Source organism: Ascochyta rabiei, chromosome 16 (genome assembly GCF_004011695.2).
Source record: "Ascochyta rabiei chromosome 16, complete sequence".
In the NCBI taxonomy this organism is placed as follows: Eukaryota; Fungi; Ascomycota; class Dothideomycetes; order Pleosporales; family Didymellaceae; genus Ascochyta; species Ascochyta rabiei.
Genome location: NC_082420.1, coordinates 1150429 through 1167285, shown reverse-complemented (window position 1 = coordinate 1167285; position 16857 = coordinate 1150429). Strand labels below are relative to the sequence as shown.

Here is a 16857-nt window from a genome sequence, read left to right as displayed (position 1 = left end):
TACAAATCTGCATGCTTGTAATTATCACGTGCACTCACACCTGCCAATTCGGGTGGCAGGTTCAGGTGAGCCTTGTCTAACAGCCGCCTACAATGAGGCCATCAGACCTTGAAGACGGCACTCTTGCTCGTAACACCGTCGAATACGCACGTATTATCGACAGGGATGTACTGCTCTGTGACAGACTTGATGATCTCCTGGGACACAATGCCACCAGTGAGAGCAGCCATGTTGTGCAGCTCAGCTCCGCCTGCTCGGGCACTGCAGTCCGTCAGCTGCGTGTCTAGTGAGTCGAGGGTTGATGTTCCACTTACAACTCTTGAGCATACTTTCCGACCTGCGCTTTGATCGTGGAGTAATCAGGGTCCTCAATGCGAGTGCTGGCTTCCTTGATCAGGTCGTCCATGATCGTGAGAGCAATCCCAGTAAGCTTGTCCGCATCGCTATCTGCGTCGGTCTCGCCCGGTACTTGCGACGCTCCACCCAGGCCATCCTTGTCGTGTGTCGCTGCGAACGCATCCCAAGCCAGAAAAACCATATATAAGGGGATCAAGGAGTCCGGGAAAGTGAGCTCCTGTGCTGCAGTATGTGTCAGTCTCCATGTCATACCACGCCCACGATGACATACCGAGAGATCTGGCCCTATCGCCCCATTTGACGTTTTTACCAGCTTGCACCACGTGGAATGGTCTTCCACGTACTAGCTTGATGTGTGCAGCATTCTTGCAGAATGCCTCAACGTCCTTCTCCTCGATGGAGGTGCTTCGACCCACGCTCCTTTCCAAGAATCGTACACTCTCCAGTACCTCCGCAAGGTCTTTCCTTGCTTTCGACTTGTAGACGTTCTGAAGCTGGATGTAGTCCTTCGAGCGAGCCTTCATATCCGGCACAGATCCCGGCACCGGAAGCACACCGTACTTTGTATAGAACAGCCCGATAGCATTTGCGATGACCCAGAAAGTAGACGAGTCCTCGCGGATAAGTATACACTCTGGCGCAGTAAAGACCTCTTTGACTGAACTGCTGGCTTGTGGAGGGTTCAACGATTTGAGTACAGCAGCCACAGCTTCATCATAGTTCTCCTCCCCACCTTCTGGGTTGTCGGTCCTTGCAGCTTGTGATACTACTGTTCGGAACTCTGTCTTCTCTTTATAGTTCTGTGGCACCTCCCCATTGTGCGTCTTTTTCCACTCTTCAAGGTAGTGCAGCAGCAACGCAAGGTATGGTACATGCCCGTGATCGTCAGGGCTCATGCTCTCCAGCTCTGATGTCTTCTCCTCTGCAAACCGAAGCAGCTCAGGCCATGGCTTCAGTAGCCGTAGATCTGTCACGGTCTCAGGACCAGGATGTGTATCGACGATGGGGAAAGCGGGCGGTAGGTGTACTGAAAAATGCGAGTAGAAGCCAATCGAGTGGACGTAGAAGAGCGGAATCAGCGCAGCGCTTGCATGAACGGAGAGCTTTTCAAGTAGCTCGGGTCGCACAGGAGCAGTCGCGATGATGAGTGTATACGGTCGTAGAGCGTCTGGTTGGACCAGCCACGATTCGATGGGCTGAGAAGCTACATGAGCATGAGTCCACACCAGTTCACATTCACACGTACCTCTGTAATGAAATGGCCGTCCACGTCCGGGTTCAGTTCCTTCAGCAAGTTACAGGTGTGCTCGGCGCGGAAACCGCCAAGATGCTGGTCCTCCAAGAAGAAGTTCACGCCCAGATCTGCCTCGGTGACGAGGGCAGAGTCTTGAATGGTGAACTGGCCTATGCCGGGCAGGACGAGATTCTTCAGGGTTTCGATGCCAACAACACCAGGACCGTTGTTAATAAGAAGGATGTGCGAATTCTCGAGCGCAAGCTGGCCGGTAGCTCCCCACAGACGCAGCTGTCGGTCGTACCTGCGTTGGTCAGTCGCTGTTTGCTGGTACGCAACGGGGCTAGAGCTCAAGGGCACTCACTTCTTCTCCTTTGCAGTTGGCCCTTGGACAGGAGGAGGTAGGTCCACCATTTTTGTCCGAATATTTGTAAAGGTACGGTTGAATGTAGCTTGTTCGCACAACAGTCGCAGTAGGCAGCGTCAGAATTCTGCCCAGGGCGGTGTGCCTTGCGGTCGACGCGAAGCGCGGCGTCATTCGAGCCAGCTCAGGAGACAAGGGTCCAACGCGCATTAAGCGCTCAAGAAATTCTACCCCACATCACGAACTTCGGGCATTGCTGGTTCACATGCATCACAGCGACAAGGCCATTACACTTTATGGGTCAAAAGGTGCCAACTAGACATCACATCCATCATCGCCAACTCCATTTGCCGTTACTGACAACAACTGCTGCAGATACGCTAGCTAATGCTTCGCTATGCTGGCTTGCAGCTTTTTCCACTGTTCGACTACGTCGACCTTCTCAGCTTCACTGGCTCGCCGGAAGTCAAGAGACGAGCGGCGCAGTTGAATAAGAAAGAGCTCCGCTTGGAGAGCTGTAAGGTGTCTTGCCAAAAGTCCCCGTTCAACACCTTTTAGGAAGTAGCCTGGTACACCAAATATGGCTAACACTCAAAGTTAGTCGAGCGTACACCTGAATCCTTGAAGGAATGGCTTACCAGCCATCGAATGTAAATAGAAGCCGCTGATACTTCTTCCGATGCCCTTCCCAAACCCGAGTGGGCCTTCCTCTTTAGCACCAAGGTACGGATGCCTCACGACACCCTGCAATGCATCAGCGAAACCGAGTACGAATTCCTATCACTCGTTATCAGTAGTCTGTTCGCTCTCTCAGAATAACGACGTACCTTCCCGGCAAGCTTGCATCCACTGCCGAAGCCCGTGATCTCGTCCCTTCGCCTGGCTGGATCATTGTGAATGGTGTAGGATGGTAGGTTTCGAAAGCCGTTCGCGAGGTTATAAAACAGCGCAACCGGAGCTGTTCGAAATCGTCAGACGGCATCTACGGCGAATCTGAGGCAGCTCACCTTTTGCGCCTGTTGCGGTGACATCACAAATGTAATGCGCAGTAGCGCTTGTGATCTGATACCCTCGTCCGCCCTTAGCCTTCTTTGCAGCTACCTTGGTCCGTATGGCTGTGATTCCAGGACGGCTCCGCGGCTTTTTGAAGTTCCGGGCTGGGTCTTCTTCGTACGACTTCACTGCCATTCTATACGCCAAGTGATGGAACTGTTTCGAGGTCAGGCCCTTCTTCGGGTCTATCTCCCCTGACTCGTTCGAAACAATCCTCTCCAAGGATTCGACATCCATCGTCCTAGGCTTTCTCTCCAGTCGTTGCGAGAATGCGGCCGTATCTGTGCTAAGGGAAGCCATCAGCCCACCGAAGGCAGCCAGGGCACCAACGAACGGGCCTTCAGCTCCCTCATGTGTATCTTTACAGTCAGTAAAACTTCTGCTCAGAGTATGCCTATAATACTACTCACACCAATGCCTGTGGTGTAATCTATGTTCAGTGCTATCAGCCATGATCGCCGTCTTGGAAAGATATCAAACTTACAGACGCAGATGTGCTGGCTCCAGCAACCTTTCTTCACCAAGCGTCCATACTGCAAAGCCACTCAGATGCGCTCCAGTCTGCTCGTCCCGCCAAATGGCCAGACGCTCTGGACAAAGATGGCATCGCATTCCATCGATCTCGAGTTTTTGTTCGAAGTCTCGCACTGCACCCCCACTGCCGTCTTCTGCCGCGATACTCTCAGCCATTCTCTTTACAGCTACTTTGACCTCGTCTCTGAGTGCAAATGTGATGCTCTCGGCGAGGCTCTGTGCCGTCATCTGCTTGAAAGCAACAGGCACAGGGCCAGCACCAGCTTTCGCAATCATCTACAATAAAGTCAACATTGTTCCATCTTGGATCGACGCAGACTTACTTGTCCCCAGAACGGCTGGTCGCCGAAGAAGGGCACAACAACTGTCGGCTTTCCTAATGCGATTCCGGCTGCAGTTGTGCCAGCGCCCCCATGATGTACGACGCACGAAACTTTTTGGAAGAGCCAATCGTGCGGACAATTACCTATGAGGTAGACGCCATCAGGTACTTCGCCTGCACCCACACCGCCCCAACCTTTGGACACTATCGCGCGTACTTTCGCCATCTTTACAGCTTCAAAGATGAGCTTAGTGAGCCCGACTGGATCATCGACTACAATACTTCCAAATCCGATGTATACTGGAGGTGGTCCTTCGGCAAGGAACTCGGCCAGGTCCTCAGGCGGAGTATAATCTGAACCAGCTTTCAGGAACGAAAATCCGGTGATACTGATATGTGCACCCCAGTCAGGTGGTCGTGGTATCAGTGCTTGTGACCAGAGGTAACTGTAGGGCACGCGAAGCCTTGGGACCAGTTGATGACCCCACAACGGACTGATTGCGTCTAACTTCAACGTTTGTGTTCGGAATTTGTTAATGATGTCTCCCAGGCCCTGCCATGTTAACAACTCCATGATGCCGAAGCTGAAGTAGTTGGCCACGGACGTCTCGACTTCTCCATACTCCATGGCCGCCAAAGGATGGTGAAAACCCCTTGTTGGTGACCACGGCATTGTGAAGACCATGTGAAGAGGAATACCCAGCTTCTCCGCGCAATGAATGTGTCCCATCGAAGGAGGATTTGCGATGATGGCATCCGCGATGAACAAGTCTTCTGGTGCATCTACATTCAACGCCGAAATCTTCTCACCCATGCCATTGCCGGCCTCGATGCAACTTCTCCAGGTCCCTTCGACCATCTCGGCCATCTCTTTCCGTCGCTTGCCGACGTCGCCTGCTTTGATCGACTGCATGTTCGGTAGCAGACCCGGATTTTTTACCATATACGCCATCAGTGCCTCAGGATCTCCACCTATTGAGAAGAACTCGATGCCGTTGCTTTCCTGCGGAGCAATCAGCCCACTGTTCACGAGGCAATGTTCAGTACTGCCATCACTCACTACGAAATCCTTGAAAGCTGGATGTGTGCAGATGCGGACTCTATGACCGTGTGGTGGCCCTTGAAGCAACTTCGCAATCGGAATGAAAGGCTGCACATCTCCTCGAGAACCGCAAATGTGAATTGCGATATTCAGTCGTGGCGCCTGGACGTTGCTTTTCTTCTCACTGACGAACTCGTCGACCAGAGCTGTACTCCCTCTTCGCGGTCTTGCACTTTGCGCTGGTCGGCAGGCCACAGAATCTTTTTGGACCTTATCGAACCAGTACTTTAGCTGTGTCGTGTTTTTGTGGAAGTTGATTGCGACCTGACCAAAGGTATTGACTCTCCCGGTGCTCTGCGCTTTCTTGTCATGGTATCGACCGTGTTTCTGCTTGACGTTGAAGTTTAGAGGCATTGCGCTTCAAGCAGGACTTGTCCTTTACTTTACTTTGATCCGTTTCCCAGATGAAGGAACCTTGACGGCGACGAGGTCAACGACGGAACACAAGACAAAGGGAGTTTGTTTGGGCAAGCTTTCGGACCTTCTGTATCGGTATGTGGGCCAATCACATACTTTGCGAGATACCTGTTTTCGGCCCTCGGTCCCATCTCTCGCTTTGCGTCCCACCTAACTAGACACGCGTTGCCTGACGTTCGGCGATGGACGAATCCTTCAACCGCTGGGAGTCCGGATGGGCGCGCTTGTTAGAGATCACGCTCGCCCGTACGCCGGACGATCGGATCTCGCAATTGCACAGCCTCCAGCTTCGACCGTGCGATTCGGGACTACATCTGGGCCGGTCGGACGTGATTTGCAAATTTAACTCTTCTCGACCTCATCGTTGTCCCCTACAGCTCGCAGTGGGTATAGTTGCAACCTTGCAAGCATCCCCATCTGTGCACGTATACATTAAAAATGTCCGACAATCAAGAGAAGGGTATCATTGGGCGGGCACGAGGAGTGTCATTATCGCTACTCAATGCGACGCCCCAGCTTGGCATGTGGCAGGCCACTGGAACTGCTATAGCTCAAGCGCCCAACTTAACAGAGTTGCGAGAGCCGGAATCTGGCGGAGCTAACATCACATTCAATGCGCATGGTCATTCTAACCGCGTCGCCAAACCAGATGACGATGGCGAGCTTACCCTGCTCACAACACCAACGAAGACGCTCAGCAGCCCCTTGAAAGAAACCGTTGTATCGGAACAGACAGACGCTGAACCGGGGAGACAGTCGCACGAGCACCATGGCTTCCACCGCCGCCAAACTCTTCAAGAGAAGCACGCGTCCTCCCACAAAGAATCCTGGGGCCCCACGATCAAGAACGGCTTGAAAGCGTTCTGGGTTTTCTTCCTCACACCCTCAGGCTTCCTCATCACCATCTATGGTCTCAACATCGTTGTACGCTTCCACCTCCACTCCCTCCAACTCAGTTTACTAACACATCCAGGCCTGGGGTGCGATGCTCTTCTTTCTCCTCCTGAAAGCCGCACCCGCCATGTGCCACCCAAGCTGCGACGACGACTACTCGTCGCGCAAAATCTGGCTGGAGATTGACTCACAAATCCTCAACGCGCTCTTCTGCGTCACCGGCTTCGGCCTCGCGCCCTGGCGCTTCAGGGACTTCTACTGGATGATTCGCTCCGTGCATTTCCATGACCAGAACGCCATGCGCAGGCTGTATAACCAGAACAAGGCGTGGTTCCGTCCGCCGGCCTGGTTCACGGAGAACGAGGGCTGGAGAGGTGGGGATCTGGAGAAGACGACATTTACGGGGGAGCGCGCGCCACCGACTGCTATGTGGAAGCTGGCATTTACTGTAGATATGATGGTGCTTAATACGTTGTTGCAGGCCGTCTTGTCTTTCTTCATGTGGCACTACAACAGACTCGACAGGCCCACCTGGGCGACGGGAACGTTCATCGCACTCGGCTGCGGTGTGTCCATGCTTGCAGGCATCATGAGTTGGTGGGAGGGCAGGAAAGTCAAGAAGATCGAAGGACCGGAAATCCATGTCGAGCCTGTAGCATAGATGTTCGGACGTGATGAGTATGATAATGACGATCATGGTACCAACCAAGGCAAGATGTGATTACTGACTACCTACCGAGACCAGCCTGCAGCCGCGCAGGTCTCTCGCCGTTCCATCGCCCCGTACACGCAGTTTCCACACACGTCTGCAGACTGCCAAAGCATAACTCCCCGCCCGTTAGTTCGGGACCGTAGTGTACGTATTTCGCCGAGTTGGTCATGATGCACGCGCTAGTTCATCGCTCTCGGTGCCAAAAAGTACCGGTAAGTCGACGCCCAAGTCCCGCTAGCGCCGCTGATCGATGGTAAGGGCGTTGGCGGTGGTCGGCACGGCAGACTTTCTACCCAGGTCGCGTACTATGGTATCCGGCAAGAGTAGTGTATGTTGGTCAGAGCGGTGGCTGTGTCTAAAACGTTTACGCACAGACATCGTAGCAGTTAGGTAAGACCTACAAGTAAGCCCTACAAGTAAGCAAGTGATGTGATTAGCTCCTATTTCGTGATTTATTGGATAGACAGAGATAACTTTCCCCTGTCCAGTCCGTATCAGCACTGACCAATGTACACTACTTTTGCCGGATACCAGAGTAACTGCTTGCCGAAGAGCACGGATGCTGGGCCAAAATGGGTACCGTGGACGTGTGCTTGAGTGATCGACATGAGAAAAGGGGCGTTCATGATGGATGCCGTTCGTACGATGATCTTGGTGGCGAGAGCTTGGGCTTGGCTATAGTTGATATGGTCGTTCGAAGGGCCTTGAAGCATTAATACATCGAGCTCAGAGAGTGCAGGATTGTTTGGTGGTGAATTGGCATTGACACTTGAGAGCGTATCACCGCTCCCGGGCTCCAGGGGGTAACATTGAGATACGATAGTCTTGAACATGAACTTCCCTCTCGTTCCTACCCAATACTTTTCTGTGGTCCTCGGGACCTATAACTATCATGGGGATGGTTTTCTTGAACAGCTCCTCAGCGGTGAAGGCGCCAACCGCAAGGATCTGGTTAGCCCGCTCGAAAATAAGTGCTTTTGGCCCATTGCCATTGATTATCAACTCGAATATTGTTGTGCTCTCTGAGCATGACCCCCGTCCACCGGGAATTGCTAAAGTCTTGTCTGTCAGGCACTGGCGACTGAGGGGATGGTAACGATCCACCACCTCTCCATTAACATGGTCGACTCCACCCCAGAAACTGAGCTCCAGATCGGAGGCTAGGAGTATACCTTTCGCACTGCCAGAGACATGAGATGTGCCGTGAAATATTCCGTGGTCTGCGATTGATGAAGCTGTTTCGGTCACTCTTTGAGCGGAAGCTGACTGTATCCAGTTTAGGGGAAAGCAATGACGGCGTGCGTGAACTAGATCAATGTGGAAACGTAGCACAGAAAGCATATAACAACTTAGTAAATGAATACGACGTACGATAGTTGAGTGGAGAAGAGCAGAGCGACGCTGTGACTCCAACTCTTGAGCCGAGAAAGGTATCTTGTTGACGTGACTGAGCAATGAGCGTTTACAGAGTTAGTGGGATCACAGGTTCGCATCCAGTGCAGCAATCAGTATGAAGTCTATACACAGTATTAGAAACCAAGTCGATCCATGTTCGTACTGGTAGGTGTGTGGAGGTTGCGCTTCAGGAAAGTCGTCGAAAGATGCCCAGCGCTGAGCAACGTGGGGGTGAACAGTGGGGCTCGAGCGTCATTTGGCGGGAGCTCACTGTCTCGTCGCGAGCTCACCTCGACGTGTCTTCTCGTTGCGATCAGCGAATAGGCTATCGTCTCAGGCAATTGTCGTGGCTAGCCTCAGTTTCATATAAGGAAGTAATAGCTACTATTCGATGCGTTCATCATTGCACGTTGTGCGCTCTACGTGGTATTCTGCGAGCATCCGTCACCGGCCGCTGCCCTCGAGACCCTCTTTTCCGTTGCCCCTCAACACCAAAGACTCATCGTGCCTTCCTTCTCCGTGCACCCGCAACATCCACACGGCACTAAACAAAGGCCGTGCTCGACACTTTACAACAACCTCCACCCTGCACACGCCCGCAATGACTGACACAAACGTCGAAGCCGCGAAGCGAGCTGCTGGCCAACAGGCCGTAGCTGACCACTTTGACGCCAACGCCTCCTATGTCGGCATTGGCAGTGGCACAACCATCGTCTACGTCGTTGAAGCCATCAAAGAGCGCTCTACCAACCCCGCGATCCGCTTCGTCCCCACTGGCTACCAGTCCCGCCAAGTCATCATCAGCGCCGGTCTCACCCCACTGGGCTTCGACTCGCTTCCTGACGACGTCATGCTCGACGTGGCCTTTGACGGCGCCGACGAAGTCGACACAGAGCTGAACTGCATCAAAGGTGGCGGTGCCTGCCTGTTCCAGGAGAAGCTTGTCGCAGAGCGGGCGAAGAAGTTTGTTTGCGTTGCAGACTACAGGAAGAGGCAGGACAGGCTGCTGACCAACTGGCCCACAATACCGATCGAGGTTGCGCCGCTGAGTCAGAACAAGGTTGCGGCTGCGCTGAGGACGCTGGGAAGCACCAACCCTCAGCTCAGGACGACGCTGCTGGAAAAGAGTGGGCCGTTGAAGACAGACCAGGATTTCTACATCATCGATGCGGCGTTCCCTACGTTGTTGACACGGAAGGATGTTCACGAGGGAAGAGGCAAGGGCGATGGGAGTGACGGCACATGGGAGGTGAACAACATTGCGAAAGCGATTAAGAGCTTGACTGGTGTGCTGGAAGTTGGCATCTTCTCTGGATTGAACGGCACAGACGCGCAGGCTTTAAGAGAAAAGGACGGTGCAAAGTCAGCAGTCAGCGGCGGGCAGGTTCCCGTTGCTGTGTACTTTGGCATGCAGGACGGAAGTGTGGTTGTCAGGACACCAGAAGGTGAACACTAGAGATTCGATGACAAAATGTGGATTTCTCCCTTGTCAAACATCAATCGCTTTTGCTGTTCTGTTCCCCTAGAAAGGCAAACAAAGTGGAGCGCTGACAGACGCATTGACTCGACTGAGAACGATGAGGCCACAAGGTGCGAGTCCCCAGAGACGCCGTACTGCCCAGCTCATGTCCACAAGCCTAGAGAAGACGTCGTGCTGTGATAAGATCCGCGGTGGTGTCTGAGGGCCAATGTATACACACGTCGAACATGAAGCACATCACTTGAAGACAGAATGGTATAGAATGGGTTTTATCGAAAAGAACGAGCCACAGCCATCCCGATTTTTGTTTCGTACCATAGGCATCATGACCATAACCGAAAGGGCAACGCGCCCATGTCCCAAACAGAGCTTTCTCAAGCTCGCAACAGTCGTTGCAGAAGGTAAATGTTCACCCACATCCTCGTCTGCCAGCATTCGAACCCACCTCTAGTGGCGCGCAAGGCGACGGCGCACGTGGGCACCGGCGTGGCGCCTTGCGTGCTGGTTGTAGTCGGCAGTGGCGTAGACGTACTGCGTGACGACCTGCACGTCGGTGACGGTAACACAGACGTAGCCCTCCTTGCAACTGCCCTCAGGCCTGGGAGCCTCGGGAGCTGGGGTCGGGGCGGGCGCGGCCTCGGAAGAAGCTGCGGCGGTAGGGGTGGCCTCGGGCTTCTCGGACTCGCTGGGAGCGGCGTAGCTGGGGGTGGCTTCGGAGTCGACGATGTCGGGCGACGAGTAGTCGGTGGTGGTGGGCTTTGCGGGGGCCGCAGAGCTCTTCTTGGAGGGCTTGGGGGTGGTGTCAACATCAGAAGAGTCGATGCCGCCAGCCAGGACAGCACCGACGTCGATCTTCTTCTTCTCTTGCACCAGGACCTTGCCCTTGTTGGGAGGGCCTTGGAAGTTGCTGGCGTCGCACTGGTCATTGATGCCCTGGCACTTGGTCTGCCAAAGCTTGCAGCCCGCGTTGCCGGTGATGGGAGCCTCGTCAAAGCACTTCTCGGACTGCTGCCAGCACTCCTCGGCGGACGCCCAGCAACCCTTCTCGGTGGTGTAGTCTGATACCTCCTTTCCGCACCAGTTGGCGTTCTCGGCGAGACAGCCAGCAGGCTTCTGGCCTTCAGTCTGGGCAGTCTGGCCTGACGAGGCAGTGACGGCGGGGTTGGGTGTGAGCTTTGCGACCTTGGGGCCGGGCATCTCGTAGGTGGAGGCATCTTTGTTGTAGATGTCGAAGATTGTGCTGGGCTGGCCGTAGTCTACGTATCCGGGGATGGAGACGGTTGACTCGGGGACGAGGTTGCCATCGCTCTCAAGGAAGATCTGGGCACATCCAGTGTAAAACTGCGGGTCGTTGTCTTTCGCAGCGTGCAGAGCTAGGATCTCGGGACGAGCGAGGTAGTTACCACCCTCCAGGCTCGCGGGAAGCTTGACGTTGAGGAGGCCGTTGTTATCAATGACCTCGTCTGTGCACCAGCGCTCAGTCGAAGCATCGTAGCCGTGTTCGAAGATTTTGAACCATCCATCACCAGCAGCTGCCCGATGTTATTCATGATAGGTTGGTAACAGGTGAAGGAGTGTCACTAACCTGTGTCCTCGATGGCAGATGAGACCTTCTTCAGGTAGACAGCGCAGGGACCTTTGTGTCCACGGTCGAGGCGCTCTCTGGAAGGATCCGCCGGCCATGCACGGATCTCGAAAGAGAGGGTTGCGCCGTCTGAGACAGACTGTACGCGAGAGACACCTTTTGAGCCACCGACATCTGACGGACTGGTTAGACATGTACTTTGTTTGTTTAGAGGGGAGCAACATACTGCAAGCCATGTCATCGCTGCCAAGACTGGAGATGGGAGCAGTAGAGTGGTCGACATTGGTGCTCATGCGCATGGCAACACCATCGCCCTAGACGGTGTTAGTGTGTGGCTCTTCTTTCTGGCCTCTTCGGCGTACCTGGGCAATGCCGTCCACGTAGAAATTCGTGAAAGCGGTGTGAGCGAGAACAGCAGGCGCAGAGGCCAGGGCTGTAAGGAGCATAGACTGGCTCTTCATGTCGGCTGATGTGTATTGTTTTGTTGTTTTGGTGAGTGCAAGTTGAGGACGTGGTTGTTGTAGTATGTCACAGGAACAGATTGAGTCACTAGGACTTCACGCTTGGGAAAGGAATGGCTGTCGACTGGCGACGATAGGGAACGAACTGGCAGCAAAGCGCCAAAAGAAGGTCAGAACTTGGTTTTGTGATAGGAACCAAAGGTAAGGAAAGGAAGTGCGGAGGCAGGATCTCATCGGCCTTTTGTTCTTTGACTGGATCCCGGATCCCCTGTGCTGATTCTTCATCTCGTCATCCCTGTGGACAAGTTACCGCGCTGCCGCCCCACCCACCGGATTTGTTCCTGGCAAAAGATCTCCTGGAAGACACAAGTCGTGCCGGAATTACCATGGAGCTGTTGACGACTGCCGGGGTCGTTGTCAGCCTTGAAACGAAGAGCCAATCATGACTGGCGCTAGGACGATACCTGAAACACAAACGCACAACCGCGCAGCGTCAACGAACCGCCATAGGACGATACGGTAAGGTTGGCCGCAGCGTGGCGCCGTCTCGGACACGCAGATTCAGGTACCACCTTTCATCAAACTGACCACTTTTGTCGCTCGATTGTAAATCGATCTACTTACCATCCGCCGCATACAGGCAACTATGCTGCGAAGCAACTAACTCGGGCTTCACAATTTGTGATCCTTCTCAAGAGCACGCTTCCAGGTTATAGGCGCCGACTGTCACCGAGCGCTCGAGTGCATCTTAGGGGCACGGAACCCCGAGCAATCCGCAACTTGGCACGAGCTGACTATGTCATCTCCAATCTCGCAAGGACCTCGCGTGCTGTTTGCGTGCCTGAGGCCAAGACCTCTCCTTTTGACATGGGTGCAAGGCAGGCTGTTGTTGACCAACCTTTGTCGCAGGCTAATCTTACATTTTGAAGGAAGTTTTGTAGGGAAACCAGATGCTTGTTTCAAGTCAGTTGTACAGCAGGTGCGATGCTGGAACACAGAAGACTGTGCATGTCGGAGCTTCGGTCGTGTTGCCCTCGCTTCTGCTCGATGCAGGGGAGATTTGCGATGGTCACAAGCATTTCTGGATGGCGTTGGTCCACAAAACGTCAGATGGTAAGTCAGCACTCAGAAGTATGCGCTGGATTTTAAATTGACGCTGAATTAAAGTAGGGTGGATGAACCTTGTTCGTAACAGCTAAGCTCTCTGGTGCGGAGATGGTCACCGACACGTGGATGACGGGCTTGGTGTTTATACGAAATGCCAACCGTGGGCATCAACTTCGGTCGCGCTACAGCGCTGCAGTAAGACCGTGTTCAGCGGCAATTGTGTGGCAACACACTGGTAATACTATGAGGTTCGCAGTAACTGGCCGATGCTGATCGGATGCGCACGCGTATGTGGGGAATAAAACCGGGTGTTTCAATTACACGCGCCGTACCCTTCCCTGCCGAGCGTCAGGTCTCGAACGCAGAGCATGGACCCCGAAATTATGATCAACATAATTCCTAGTTCTCAAGTTGAAGCTGAGGTCTTTCTCGAGGCGGCCCAAGACGCCCATGATCGTGTGCTAGACTGCACACTGGCCCTGTCACCAATCGGCGCTTTGTAATTTGACCCAGCCTCCGCAACTTCTAACAGCGCTTTGAACGCGTTTTTGAACTCGACTGTGTCATCTGGAAGTTCGAAGTCGGTCAGGGCCTGGGGTTTGTTGATCAGAGGTGGCTTCCTCGTGGACCATTTCACGCTCGAGATTTTCAAAGCAAAGACGTTTCGAAATTGCAACTTCCAGAAGCTGATGAAGATGCCCTCGGAACAGGAAAATCCTTCACGTTCCCTATCCAGGCGACACACGATGGCGTTTTCATCAGGATGCTCGGCATGCTCCATACCAAGCTCTCTCAAGGCAGCCTTGGCGGTCTGGATCAGCCAGGTGCTATCACCCTTGGTGACAAAGTCAAGTTTTTTTGAGTCCCCAAGTGAGTTCGTGCGAAGACTACGTCTCACTAATGCTGTCGACGGCGGTGCAAACCTCGTGTACCATTCCGTCTGAAAAACGGCCATAGGAGAGAACGTTGAGTCCCACGGTAAAGGCCATGCACCCAACGACACGAGCGGCCCAGTCAAGAAAGCCTCTCCCGGGATCCAGTCTACTCGAGGACGAGGTCTGAGAAAAGCTGCCGGGCGGTGGCCTTTGTTTTGACCCCATCTGGGCTGCAATTCGTATAGCTTGACACGAGTTGCGCGGACCAGACCGCTTTTTTCTAACGCATGCGTGTTGGAGAATACATCAGTCGGATCAACATTCGCGAGAAACTGACTGTCGATGTTGCTGAAGACAGACAACCACTCGTCCATCTTATGCACTTCTTGTGCAATGTGTCGTGTGCAATCATGTAAGAGACCGTACCGTTGGATTGAGCCTTCCAGCGCAACGCTCCAAGCTAGCACGGCATTGTGGAATTCGCCTAACTGGAGACAAACATCACCCAGCCAGCGAGCTGCCGAGATATCACCATCATCAAGATGTTTACTCAAGTAGATACCGTTGAAAGCACTCTCAAAGAAGTACTTTGCTTTGGTAAGTTTGCCACAAAACGATGCGCAAACACCAATGCAGTGTCTCAATATCCGTCGATCGGGCTGTAGCCCTGTAGATGTAAGAGCTCCATGTTCAACAGACGTAAGCTGCTCTTCAAGCAGGCTTGCTGCAGCGACAAAATCGCGCTTCGTCCACGCAGCTAAAATCTGCTGGGCTCCCCAGTTCAGATCAGATGAAGCTAGGGACTGCAGTAGTTCCGGTGCTTCTGAAGCTGGTATCAGTACAAGCTCCGGTATATTGTTTTGAGGGGCTATATCCAAGAGAGCTTCAGGAGCTTGGGCGGATGGTGACAATAGTTGCATAGGCTCCAGCTCACATGGAAACGTATTCGACGTCTCATTGGGAGGAGGGGATAAGACGTGCAAGAGTTCTGGCGCATTCGATAAGTCCGTCCTTTGTAGAGGAGTGTCAAATGCTGGATTGGCCGTAGACTGGTCCTCTGTATCGTGCTCATGTTCGGAGCTCAAAGTACCTGCAGCGAATGATGTCGATAACAAGTCCATATCGGAGGTGACTTTTGAGGTCCGTCGTGAGCTGAGGCATTCAGGTTCTTTGCGTTCTTCCAGAAGTCTACCCTCGTTGACGGCCTTGATGAACCAATCCACTACGAGGTCGCGATACATCAGCGCAACTTGATGAGATACACCAGCGTCCTCAAGGTCGCGGATGATCTGGAACCAAGCTGTGTCATCGTCTTCGTCGTTCTCGTCGCCTCCTTCTCGTTGACCGGTGTAAGACGTGATCCGCTCGATTGATGCAATGCTCTCTTCACGATAGCCGCCTTTGTAATCACTTTCTAGCCGCTCCAAAGCCTCAAGTATTAACACCTGGTTATCGTGGATTAATGAGGTGTAGAAACTGTTGAGCATCGCGACACTTGATGCAAGGCGTTCCCGCAGACTTCGCGAAATCTCTGGGTCCCATTTCAGTCGGTCCCATGCTCTCCTACTCTTCGTGTCAAGATTGTTGTAGTGCACAATCAGCTTATCAAGTTCAAATAACACATCGATACATCGCTCGTAGGCATCGATAAGCTGTTTATGCTTATGTGGTGGTATCTTTTCAAACTTGTCTCGGACGTCATCAAGCAGATTCGTGAGACTGCGCGCCTCGGCTGTCAAGAATTTGTAGTCTCCTGTGCAATCACGACCTGCATCACAATCAGCTACCGACAGTTGTTCACGAGTATGGTGATACGTACAGTTCTTGTACACCCGTGCGGCAATCTCGCCCAGCTTAATCAGATCACCTATACTTATGCCGAAACTCATGATGGCAAGCAGCTGTCATGGCGTCTGGATGCTTAGGAAACGCAGCTTTCACGAGAACGTTGAGAAGACAAGCTGGAAATCAACAACAGCGACAGCAATAACAGCAGGCTGACAACGTCGGAAGTTGGAAGGTGGGGATGCTGCGCCTCCAAGATGTCTGATTGGCTCCCACTATACGGGCACAGCCTCATCAGGCGCCCCGAGATGTCAATAAGAGTCACCTGACTCACATCTTCCTTAGGCACTACCTACAGATGGGACTTGGTGGTACGTTGAGGTAGTTGAGCGAGCTGCTACGGGAAAGTCGCGGGACGACGCCGTTTTTGCACTGAATCCCGAAAAGGGATGGCTTGGGCGGTAGGTCGTCACTGGTTTTGCACAACCACTCTTCACCCATACGCGCTCAATCCATCAACACAAGGAAAGACGCTTGCTTCTAACGTATGTGATAGCAGGTAATATCCAGACTAGACAGGACTTTCTAGGTCGGATCGATATCCCCTTTTCTCGATGTCGATCCACTTACAGACAGAAGCAGTACTAAAGAGCTCGCGCCTCGTTCTTGCCACAGTACATCTCTTGAAGTTGAATGAGCCGAAAGACCCACAATCTATTTTTCAATGCTCATAGGACTGTGATTTTGCTACCGTGACTCCATAACGTTGTTGAGAACACTGGGACATGCACGACTGCGGTACCGCTGGAGGACCGAACACGCAAGGTTACAGGAGATGGATCCGGTAGTGACACGTAGCTCTGGCTTCTGAAATCTCATCCTTGTGTACTGGTTCCGGGAAAGACGAAATAAACATCGCAATTTCAAGATTGGTAGTCTTGCCGTATCGTGAAGTGGTCTGGTACACAATCGTTCGATCGCTTCACCAAATTCTTTCCTGATACCCATGCCATTTTAGCAGCGGCACAGCGCGGTCGAGAATGGGTTCATATACCGGATGAGAGCGATCTTCGTATCGTTAGGGCTCACTCTGATCACCCAATTGGGTGCCAAGGCGCGAGCAGAGACAATTGTCGGAACAATAATAGCACACGACCTTCCTCATCGAAGATCTGCAATC

General features: G+C 53.0%; 7 protein-coding genes across 8 annotated transcripts; 2 read left to right on the top strand and 5 right to left on the bottom strand.

Annotated features, from left to right (window-relative positions):
• Positions 1 to 101: 101 nt before the first annotated feature.
• Positions 102 to 2005, bottom strand: EKO05_0009313 (uncharacterized protein; the record flags this gene model as incomplete). The annotated part of the gene is made up of 5 exons (XM_038941929.2): positions 102 to 261; positions 315 to 579; positions 629 to 1553; positions 1604 to 1895; positions 1956 to 2005. The coding sequence occupies 5 exons, from the start codon at positions 2003 to 2005 to the stop codon at positions 102 to 104; spliced, it is 1692 nt and encodes a 563-aa protein (XP_038795910.2).
• A 334-nt stretch (positions 2006 to 2339) lies between these two features.
• Positions 2340 to 5320, bottom strand: EKO05_0009312 (Alpha-L-rhamnosidase; the record flags this gene model as incomplete). Of its 2 annotated transcripts, XM_038941888.1 has the most annotated exons (8): positions 2340 to 2539; positions 2594 to 2732; positions 2783 to 2913; positions 2963 to 3367; positions 3419 to 3438; positions 3493 to 3818; positions 3866 to 4867; positions 4925 to 5320. In XM_038941888.1, the coding sequence occupies 8 exons, from the start codon at positions 5318 to 5320 to the stop codon at positions 2340 to 2342; spliced, it is 2619 nt and encodes an 872-aa protein (XP_038795909.1). The 2 variants fall into 2 exon arrangements, with proteins under 2 accessions (XP_038795909.1, XP_059493495.1); XM_059637512.1 differs by having other exon boundaries at positions 2340 to 3367.
• A 501-nt stretch (positions 5321 to 5821) lies between these two features.
• Positions 5822 to 6938, top strand: EKO05_0009311 (uncharacterized protein; the record flags this gene model as incomplete). The annotated part of the gene is made up of 2 exons (XM_038942152.1): positions 5822 to 6307; positions 6357 to 6938. The coding sequence occupies 2 exons, from the start codon at positions 5822 to 5824 to the stop codon at positions 6936 to 6938; spliced, it is 1068 nt and encodes a 355-aa protein (XP_038795908.1).
• An 831-nt stretch (positions 6939 to 7769) lies between these two features.
• EKO05_0009310 (uncharacterized protein) lies at positions 7770 to 8330 on the bottom strand (the record flags this gene model as incomplete). The annotated part of the gene is made up of 1 exon (XM_059637511.1): positions 7770 to 8330. One exon carries the CDS (start codon positions 8328 to 8330, stop codon positions 7770 to 7772), a length of 561 nt encoding a protein of 186 aa, XP_059493494.1.
• A 655-nt stretch (positions 8331 to 8985) lies between these two features.
• On the top strand, positions 8986 to 9840 carry EKO05_0009309 (Ribose-5-phosphate isomerase; the record flags this gene model as incomplete). Its single annotated transcript, XM_038946749.1, has 1 exon — positions 8986 to 9840. The coding sequence occupies one exon, from the start codon at positions 8986 to 8988 to the stop codon at positions 9838 to 9840; it is 855 nt and encodes a 284-aa protein (XP_038795907.1).
• Positions 9841 to 10311: 471 nt separating this feature from the next.
• Positions 10312 to 11910, bottom strand: EKO05_0009308 (uncharacterized protein; the record flags this gene model as incomplete). Its single annotated transcript, XM_038942022.1, has 4 exons — positions 10312 to 11396; positions 11450 to 11623; positions 11676 to 11763; positions 11812 to 11910. 4 exons carry the CDS (start codon positions 11908 to 11910, stop codon positions 10312 to 10314), a joined length of 1446 nt encoding a protein of 481 aa, XP_038795906.1.
• A 1513-nt stretch (positions 11911 to 13423) lies between these two features.
• On the bottom strand, positions 13424 to 15781 carry EKO05_0009307 (uncharacterized protein; the record flags this gene model as incomplete). The annotated part of the gene is made up of 2 exons (XM_038941979.1): positions 13424 to 15660; positions 15712 to 15781. 2 exons carry the CDS (start codon positions 15779 to 15781, stop codon positions 13424 to 13426), a joined length of 2307 nt encoding a protein of 768 aa, XP_038795905.1.
• Between the last annotated feature and the right edge of the window lie 1076 nt (positions 15782 to 16857).